This window comes from Oreochromis niloticus, unplaced genomic scaffold (genome assembly GCF_001858045.2).
Source record: "Oreochromis niloticus isolate F11D_XX unplaced genomic scaffold, O_niloticus_UMD_NMBU tig00000355_pilon, whole genome shotgun sequence".
NCBI lineage: Eukaryota > Metazoa > Chordata > Actinopteri > Cichliformes > Cichlidae > Oreochromis > Oreochromis niloticus.
Window position 1 is genome coordinate 1 of NW_020327135.1, and position 10456 is coordinate 10456.

The 10456-nt window shown below is 41.4% G+C and overlaps 1 protein-coding gene and 1 long non-coding RNA gene across 3 annotated transcripts; one reads left to right on the forward strand and one right to left on the reverse strand.

The window, feature by feature from the left end:
* Positions 1 to 3451: 3451 nt before the first annotated feature.
* Positions 3452 to 5919, reverse strand: LOC109200604 (lisH domain-containing protein C1711.05-like). Of its 2 annotated transcripts, none has more exons than XM_025904214.1 (2): positions 5734 to 5919; positions 3452 to 4350 (listed from the first exon to the last, which is right to left on the reverse strand). In XM_025904214.1, the coding sequence occupies exons 1-2, from the start codon at positions 5783 to 5785 to the stop codon at positions 3560 to 3562; spliced, it is 843 nt and encodes a 280-aa protein (XP_025759999.1). In that variant the 5' UTR covers positions 5786 to 5919; the 3' UTR covers positions 3452 to 3559. The 2 variants fall into 2 exon arrangements, with proteins under 2 accessions (XP_025759999.1, XP_025759998.1); XM_025904213.1 differs by having other exon boundaries at positions 3452 to 4383.
* A 438-nt stretch (positions 5920 to 6357) lies between these two features.
* On the forward strand, positions 6358 to 9257 carry LOC112844585 (uncharacterized). Its single transcript, XR_003217315.1, has 3 exons — positions 6358 to 6417; positions 8428 to 8488; positions 9005 to 9257. It is a non-coding gene; the product is annotated as an uncharacterized LOC112844585 (long non-coding RNA).
* Positions 9258 to 10456: the final 1199 nt, after the last annotated feature.

The following is a 10456-nucleotide window of genomic DNA, read 5'->3' on the forward strand; positions in this document are numbered from 1 at the left end:
GCAGAGTAAATCGATTTGTTGATCAATTATTAAGTCATGTACTAACTCTTTGGTGCTGTTGAGGATACTGCATTGTTCTTTCTTTTTGATTTTTTATGTTTAAATTGTTTATTGCTGGTTTTTAGTTTGTTTTTTGTCTGTTGGGAGCTGACACAGTCTCTATGGAGATTCGGTTTTAGGGGTAACAGGAGGAGAGAAGCTGCAGAGGTGTGTGAGACTGCAACTCTGCTTCCTGGTCCCAACACTGGATAGTCATGTTTCAGGGGATTTCATAAATTTGCCAGATTTCTAGAAATAAGAGCTGCTTCATCCAAAGTGGGATTGTCTCCCAATCAGAAGTTTCCCAATTATCTATAAAGCCCACATTGTTTTTGGACACCAGTCAGGCAGCCAGCAATTTAAGGAGAACATGACCACTCCTGGTCTGATTGGGGAGGGACTACAGTCTGACACTGTGTTTGCACAGTTACACACTGATTCAATATTGATTTTAGTGACCTCTGATTGACGTAACCGGGTGTCATTATTGCTGATGTGAATTATACTTTTACTGAATTCAGGTTTACCCTCAGCCAGCAGTTTTTAAATTTCCCTCAGTGCGCCTGCTCTGGCCCTGGAAGACAACTGACTATGGTTGCTGCTGTCTTCACATGTTCAGAACAAAATCACCAATTAGCAGAGTTTGATCCCCGGCGGTGTGTGTCACCGAGTGGGGAAAACAGTTAGACACAGGAACAGGTTTGTGGTGTACCGGGGCTTCTGTTTAAGACTATGATTCCTCCTCACCGTCACCCAGCCATCATGTTTTCCCGTCTGCTCAGGATAACCTGCTGGGAGACAGTTAGCAGGACCTACACCACCTTCCACTGCTCCAGCTACAGGGGCCTGACCAGCTATGGTTTTTCAATGGTGGGGATGCCAAAAGTTCAGTTTAGTGATCCAGCCTCCAGAGCTGCATAAAGGCACATTTATTACAAGTATCATTACTGCTCATTTAAAAAAACAGAAAGCATAACTCCTTCTCCAGAGTCGGAGCAGTCTTCCACATATCAGGTTAAATAAAGAGTGCTGAGGAGCAAACATGGCTTGGGCCCATCTCAGAGCTCGCCCTCGCAGCAGGATAACCATGAATGCAATTTTGCACAGTCTGAGGAATAAAGTCTCCTTTGTTGATGAAACACTAGGAAACACTGTGTGAGGAAACCTCTGTTCTTTTCACTGGTAAAACGTCAGGTGTAGGAAGAGGCCTCTCCAGAGGTACAACCTCCCTGAGCTGTGCTGCTGACCATGTCCATCGTTTTATGACCACAGTATACTCATCTTATAACGGATGTCAATCCAGCAGATTATCTTTGGCATGTGGTGGATCAGGAGATTTGCAACATGGATGCACAGCCGACAAATTTGAAGCAACTGTGTGATGCTATCATGTCAATATGAAACTAATCTGTGAGGAATGTTTCCAGGTCTTTGTTGAATCTGTGCCACAAAGAATTAAGGCAGATCTGAAGGTGAAACAGTACTGGCAGGTGTAACTAATGAAGTGGCCAGTGACTGTATTTAGTGTCTAGATGTTTTTTTTTCAGTATTTTATTCACTTAATAGCAGGACAGAATACCACATGACTGTGTCCTTGTGTTATACCCTCTTTGCTGCAGTGACGCTGCAGACAAACACAAACATCGTGATTAGACATTTAAGAAGAGCCTCTTAAAGATGAAGGTCTGTGTCTCTTGACCTAAACACATAATCCAGTTAAATCTAATTATGTTCATCAATGCCCCTCACACTGTAACTTAAAGTATGTGGTTAGGAAACTTAACAAGCACTGATAAAGCTTCATCAGTAGCTCGAGCAAGACCTCAAAACCTTCGATCACCACGGGTGGTTAGCAGACTGTGGTTGTACCATGCAGCCTAATAACATGCAGTAAATTGCAGGTTAAAGCAGTCTGCTTACACTTTGTTAAACGAGGGAAGGGAACTAATGTGGCTGTCACATTACCCTTTTGTCCCATTTCATCCCAGGACTTGATTAAATTGCTGCTCACTTTCTACAGTACTTAAAACTGATCAGTAGGACCTGAAACTGCAAACATTCAAACATTCAGGCCGAGTAAGAATCAGTTGGTGAACGTATTAATCTACTACAATTAGCAAATTAATAAATAAACAGGAGAAGTTACAACGCTAACTGAGTCATGCAAGTTTTTGACCAGGAGGTTAAACTCATGCAAATTAGCTTCACCCAGGCTCATGAAACACTGTCCTGCTAATAGATAGCAGATCATTTGTGTCAGTGTGTCAGGATGGTTTATATTTGAGCTTTTAGTTCACACAGAACAATTTTTCTTCATTTTTTTTTAACGATTACCAAAGTCTGTGAATCCCCAAATTGTTCAGTTGTTCTTTTTGCTCCCCATCAGGTCACTTTCACCATGTGACAAAAACAACACCCCACTGTACACACTCGGGCCACCGGCAACTTTCTAAATCCTCAATAAAAAGCTGACAGGTTGCAATGATGTTCCAAATAACATTAAGAAACAACTAAATACACAGAAAATATTATGAAAATTGGTTTATTTTATATCTCCTAGTTTGAAATGAAGCAATAAAAACATGTATAAAACATCACAAACTGCAATATTTTACAAATGGTTACGTCCTGCTGATGCAATGGAGACATCTTCCAGTGACAGTCTTCATCCGTGTGTGTGTGAGGAGGCTCCTAAACCCACCGACACAGAAGTGCATGTTCACAACTCCCTCTGTGGAGGTGGGGTCAGGGCCCTCCTCACCCAGGTGAGGAGGGGTGGTGCTGTGGCCAGTCAGGTATGAAGTGCTGAGAGTGGATCCTTGGTCCTCTGTGCAGCTCTGTCCACGCTCAGCTTCCCTGCAAAGCAATAACACAAGAAGACGTCATTTTAACACAAAACACCATTTTCACAGTATGTATGATGTTAAAATGCAATTTTAAACCCAACGTATACACATGAAAAATATAAATAAAGCTAAACCTACAGTGCTGCTGACATAGGACGATGATTTATACCAACTATTGGAAGAATTTAGTCTTCAAGACAGTTTGTTGTCAATGTGAGGTGATAACTACATAGTTGGAACACAGCACCACTCTCCAGTTTTTCACTTGGTCATCCATCCTTCTCATCGGGTTGGTCGGGGTAAGGCTGTCTTCTGGTGGGGTGTTAGCTCCATCTTGGACGTTGAGTGTCTGAAGTGCTGAATTCTGGAGAGAAAAAGTGTAAACAAGAGACTACAGTCAGTTCACTGCATCATTTTTAAACCTTTTCTACTTATTTGTGTTGACATTAAGTACAGACTTACCTTTGTCCTGCATGGTGAATTGGGGCTTGGGAAAAACATATATTATTCATTTAAAAGTTACCTGTGATATTAAGAAAATGGAAGTAATAACAACTAAAACCTACCTTTCAGTCACAATGTAATATTAATATTAATGTCACATATCAACAAAAAAAACAATACAATACAATAATACAAGAGTTACAAAGTTTAAAAACATGTTCTAACATAAACTAATCAGAGTCACTGTCATCAAGCGAAAGCTCAAAAGGCCTCTCCCAGAAACGTCTTACTGCAAAACTACCTGAGGATGTTGAAGGGGCATCAAACTGGTCACTTACCTTGCACCTCTTTGCACTTACCTCTTCGGTGTAGATGTCTTCTCTGCTTCTCTTTGCTGAGGAAGGAGCAGCAGAGGGAGCATCTGAGGAAGCAGATGAGAGAGAAGCTGAGGAAGAAGCAGCAGAGGAAGAAGCAGCAGAGGAAGCAGATGAGGAAGAAGCAGCAGAGGAAGCATCTGAGGAAGCAGATGAGAGAGCAGGTGAGGAAGGAGCAGCAGAGGAAGCATCTGAGGAAGCAGATGAGAGAGCAGGTGAGGAAGGAGCAGCAGAGGAAGCATCTGAGGAAGCAGATGAGAGAGGTGAGGAAGGAGCATACTCACCTTCACTGATACGCTGGGTATCAGTGTCCTGAGCTTCATCAGAAGAGGAGGAGGGTGAGAGAGTGGGAAAATACTCACCATACTCACCTTCACTGATACGCTGGGTATCAGTGTCCTGAGCTTCATCAGAAGAGGAGGAGGGTGAGAGAATGGGAAAATACTCACCATACTCACCTTCACTGATACGCTGGGTATCAGTGTCCTGAGCTTCATCAGAAGAGGAGGAGGGTGAGAGAGTGGGAAAATACTCACCACACTCACCTTCACTGATACGCTGGGTATCAGTGTCCTGAGCTTCACCAGAAGAGGTGGGGCTCTGGAGACTGTCATCCAGGATCCTGATGACTTCGGGAAGGCCTTCTTCTGCAGGGCGTTCAACCACATAGTCAAGACGCCATGTGAGGAAACAATTTTTAAAATAACATTAGGAATGAAATAAACACTCAGTGTTAAAGCAACAGACCTACATCTGTTAGTTTGAGCAGAGGATGAGAGAAAAGCATTTTAGGCTACATTTATGTCAGACTGAATGACACTTCATGCAAGAAAAAAACAACTAAGTTAACTAAGTTCAAATCTTTAAGTGAAGATTTTTAATAGAAGACCACCAAACCTCCACCAAGTCAGCTCACTCTGTGTACTTTTAAGGTGACACTATTGTATTTTGTGTACATTCAATTTGTTTTATTTGTTCTTTGTAAGCCTTTATGCAAACACTATGTTGGAATAGGTAATGGATAATAGATATTAATTTGTAAATAGCCGGACATGAGTAACTTATTATATAAATATACTACAGTAAATTTATAACTAACCATGCAGCTCATTCTCCTGTTTTATTTACAATTCACAATGTCACACATTTTGAAAAAAGCTCAGAGGTTAAATATGTGTTTGCAAACCATAATGTAACATTTAGACCACATGTACCAATCTCATGTCCTAAATGTAAAAAAATTATTATTTTTTAATAAAAACACAACCTCCTTGGCAAGAGTAAAAATTGCACACACACAAAGCTCTGCAGGTATGTCTGAAAATGCTGGTCAAGTGAAAAATAAACAAACAAACAGAAACTCTTAACTCAGAATCCACATTTTTAGAAATGTGCACAAGGACTGTATCTGCCATAAGGACAGATGCATCTAATCTGTGGTAAACATGCTATCCCTGTGTAAATATCCCTGTGTACAATATATCTCTCTGCTATCTAATAAGATTAAAAGCATTACCGTAACATAAGATACCATTATTACTACTGTTTTCATATTCTTTTGATATTGTTTTATTTGGATTATTTTTTTTATCTTTGTGTTTTGCAGCAGAGAAAAAAATTATAGTTTATGTCAATAAAGCCTTTGATCCGGAGAAGAAAAGGATGTTAGGAGGGACCGGTCACCGGGATCTGTGTGTTTACACCTGCGCGTTCTGACGCCATGACACCCTGAAGATGCCGTTACCACAGGCATTTTACAAATTTTAGTCCATTAAGCTATTTTTAACCATTTCATTTTAAAGAAAAGTGTCAAATTTTAAGCCTTCAAATCAAAGTAACACCTTTTTTTTCAAATTCATACACCAGCCGTTAATAATTTCTACACCTCTCCCGGAAAATTTAAAGCATACAAACAATTTACCGGCAAAAATCTTGGAATACACATATTTGATCACGTTAAACTTGATATTCACACTGGAACTTGTTAAATTATTACAGTCATTTAAATTTAAAGAAATTTTCAAACGTACCTGCAGCGAAGTCCAGGTGGCTGTCGATGAGTCGGGGTCCACGGCGAGCCATCTTCAAACTTGAAAAACAAAAACAAGTACAAACGATCCACAGATGAAGTACTTGTTGTCGCTTTCAAGTAAAATCCGCTTACAGTAAAATGTTTTGCAAAACTTAGCTTTCCACAGGCTGAGGTTGGAGCAGGTCGAAACAAGTCCACGAGCAAGTGTAAAGGGAGGAATGGAACCTTGTGCAGCATTTATATACCCTCGGCAGGCTATGGTTACGGTTGCCAACATGCCTGTGCACGTGCACATGATATAACTATATGAATGGAGCTCACCGCAACGTAATGTACAGTTAATTAATGGTCATTTACACTTACTGCCTCTGTCAGCCTTTATGTAGCATGTATACTAACCACGTAGGTATAGGTATATCCAGAAATAAACACAGATATTAGAAAGCAGAAAATCAAATCAATCTCAATCATAACTGACATGTTTGCTTTAGTAACAATAATAATAATGGATTGCATTTATATAGTGCTTTTCGGGACCCTCAAAGCGCTTTACAATTCCACTATTCATTCACACACTGGTGGAGGTAAGCTACAGTTGTAGCCACAGCTGCCCTGGGGCAGACTGACAGAAGCGAGGCTGCCATATCGCGCCATCGGCCCCTCTGGCCATCACCAGTAGGCGGTAGGTGAAGTGTCTTGCCCAAGGACACAACGACCGAGACTGTCCGAGCCGGGGCTCGAACCGGCAACCTTCCGGTTACAAGACGAATTGCCAACGATCGCCTAATGTTATTCGATCGCCCCGAGTGAATAACATCAGCATGTAGCTCATGCTAATATTACATTTTGACATTTTAAGCTAACAATAACTTAGCGTTCTCGCTACTCACCATGCTGTTAAACAGGTATATGTCAGCAATGACAACATTTAATAAATGTTTTTAAAATGCTAGCCGTGCTGATTACCCTTAGGATTGCTTGAGGTTGTTTCCAGCTCTAGAGGTCATAAGCGAACTTAGGCCTGTGCCAACCTTTGGCACGAAAATCAATCTTGTAAAGCTCACTATTAAACTGACAAAAAGCCTTAGAACCTAGAAACTATGATACTTACAACTGTGCTATGTTTGTGTCATAACATATAGCAAGACCCCATAACGATAACTGACCTTTGACCTCTTCTCAAGATGAATCTTAAGGTTAAAGAGATAATGCTATATAGAGCTATTTTAACACTATGTTTCTTACTGCCATTGTTTGACAACATATAAGCATAAAGGAAATGATATATGGAGATTCTAAATATCAGGTTATTATGACTTTATTATAAACTTTATTATTTATTATACACTTCTGAAACTAAGTTTAAGCTTCCCAGAACGTTTTGTTGCAAGTTACATTACTGATATAAGAAATATGTACAAATGTTTGTATTGTTCACCCACAAGTGCAGTCTCTGGCTCAAACACAGAAGCTTGGTATGTTTGGTTGTCAGTCCAGACATTCCTAAAGAAAGTTGTCCTTCTTCAGCTCCAGACCTTTCTAGATAAAAATGGCATTAGTGAAGAATTTCAGTCTGGTTTTAAAACGCATCGCAACACTGAAACTGCTCTTGTAAAAGTTTTTAATGACCTTTTAACTTTTACTGACTTGAGAGATTTTGTCATTTTAATATTATTAGACCTCAGTGCTGCATTTGATACCGTAGATCATGGGATTCTTATCTCTCGGCTTGAGCGCTGTGTCAGAATCAAAGGCTGCTTTGGAGTGGTTTAAATCTTACCTGTCCAACCAAAGTTTTTCTGTTAGATTGGGGGATACATCATTCTCAAAAGCCTCACTTTCTTGTGGGGTCCTCAAGGAGTCCAATCTTGGTCCAGTTCTCTTTTCTATTTATATGCTCCCTATGGGTTCAATTTTTAAAAAACATGGGATCTCATTCCCTTGCTATGCAGACGACTCGCAAATTTACCTGCCACTGAAACGTAAATCTGTGAGTCCTCTGAAGGGTTCGCTAGATTGTTTGGAGGATGTTAAGGATGGCATGGATGGCTTTAAACTTCCTTAACCTAAAAGAACAGAAAACAGAGGTGATTGTGTTTGGTCCCTGTGACCGCTGTGACTTTGGCCCTTTAGGAATTCATAATAATAATAATAAAAAACCTTCTGCAAGGAACCTAGGAGTGTTTTTTTGACTCTAATCTAATGTTTGATAAACAGATTAATGCTGCCTTTGCTGTAACTGCTCCTAAGCTCCCTTCACGTCAGGACTTCCCCAACGTTGGACACTTTTAAAACCTGTCTGAAAACCCACTTTTATTCCTTGGCTTTTAAATCAGAATGAGGTGTATTACTTTTATTTATCTTATTTCTCACTCAAATCTTCTAATTTTATGATTCTTTTTCTTAACTCTTATCATGTCTCCCGATGTATTTATTTCTTTTATCTTAATTGAACAGCAGCTTTGTCAATGGTTGTTGTTTTAAATCTGCTATATAAATACATTTGACTATAACTTTGACTTCACAGTACTTTAAATATTTACTGAAGTATTTTTTTATACTTCTTAAGTAGAAGTATATGTGTACTTTTTCTTAAGTAAAAATGTCTGTGTTTTGCCACCTCTGTTGACAGACAGTGTTAATCTCTGTTTTCTGCACGCTCTTCAGTTCCTCTTTGTTTCCTGACTTGCAGACTCTCCTTGACGTCAGGACTGAGCCACGGTTTAGTATTTGTGAAACACAGTACAGTCCTGGTGGGTACAGCATTATCTGAACATACATTAATGCAGCCTGTTTTGCAATCCATCACGCCATAAATGTCCTCCCCACTTTATCACAAAGCACTTCTCACATTGTTGTGTAAAAATGGTCCTTCAGAGCCTCTTCAGTCTCCTCATAACTATGAATTCTGCATATCAATAAATAATGTTCCTCCTGATGATCTCTTCTAATTGAAGTAGAGGAAAGAACTAGTTTGTACCATCTCTTTCTAGTATGGCGCTCCCTCCCGGCACATCTCCATCTCTGTCACATCAGATCAGGCATGATTCAAATGCAGGACTCAGAACTGTGCAACTAAAGGGAGGTTTATTTACAACACCAGGTGAAATGTATACATATGTACAGTGATGAAGGGACGGGGGCTCTAGAAATTCAAAGGAAAGGGCCAGGGCAGGGGTAACTAGTTTACACTCCTCTTCACACTGACTCACACACACTAACTCTAGTCCCACGCTGAAACTCACTCCCACTCATGCTCATCCAAACAGGATCCACGGGAAACAGGCGGGGGTCCAGGAAGGTCTGTGCAGAGAGAAGAAAATGGAAAACCAAGAAACACGATGGCAGACAAACAGATTCACAAGAGAGAGCTGGGACTACATTAATGGGGGTAAATACAACAATCCAGCAAAGAACAGCACTCCACCAAGGCCTTAAGTACTGGCAGGAACAATCATAGATGATGAGCAGCAGGTGAGTGATGAGTGGGTGTGGAGAACAAGGCGGGAACTAGGAACCAGATGCCACCATGGTGGGGGGAGTGAAGAGGGAGAGATACAAACAGAACACCAGAGACTAGGGCTGTGTCCCAATTCAGAGACCTGTATAGGAATTTCTTTTACTTGTGTATTAATCACATTATTTTATTGTATAATGCCTTGGTGCCACTGGATTTTAACATGTCTGACACCCATACTGTAAGAAGGAAGTTGGGGGAAGCAGACCACTCCAGAGGAAGAGTCTTTTGTCTCTTCGAGGACTCTGGGAGGTAGCAAGCGAGTGTGAACCTTAAGGTGTGAAACAGCTGTGTACTGCCTTTTGTTTCTGAAGAAGGTATTTAACTGAGAGCCATGCTAGGCTCAGTGAGACTCTGCTGACCCTGCCCCGCGGTCATGCAGGCTCGCCACAAGCTTGGTTTTCTGTTCTGTGTGTTTTGATTAAAGAATGTTAGCTACTGCTCACCGCTCGTCTGCAGGCTTTATTTAAATGGAAAACTTCCACAACAAAATGGCGACGAGGATGGGATGGTCCATGTGGTCGCTGAACAACGGTTCCGTGGACGGGCTGATCACCCCTGAGGAAAAAGGTACCTTTGTCCTATCAGCTGTTGAAGCGAAGGAAATGGAAGAGTCACGGAGCCGTGTGTTTCAGCCACCCCAGAGACCATCAACTTTGAGGGGACTCCTGCAGATGGGTGAGTGATAGCTAACTTGTATACAGTCATGGAGAGTTTTGTCTGGCCGAGGGGGGAACGCTGGCTGACCCCGGAGTTCGAGTCTCCGGAGGAAAAATCCTGGCGGTTTGATGCCCCAGGCTTGTGTTGGGTACGGTCCATCACAAGGACATTGGCTCGAGCACGCAGTTGGGGAGAAGCCGGCCCAGACCTGTGATCGGTCCAAGTACGCCACAGGAACGGCGGTTCGGGTACACTGTTGGGAATCATTTCTGCGTACTACAGTGCGTGAAATGACGGTATTTTAGCACTTTTCTGCCGGTAAGGGAAGAAGGCCATTGCAGAGGACGCGCTGAATGTAAAGGGAAACTGGATCCAGTAAAGCGGCAGGCCTTCCACCAGGCGGCCAGAGACAAAACTCAATGCGTGACTGTATGGTAAGAACTGAGTAAATGTGTGGTGTGTAAGATTGCAGAGAATGGTTGTGTGGGAAAAGTTAATGTGTGTGTAAAAACAGTGAAAAATGGGGTTCAAAATGTTGAAAATG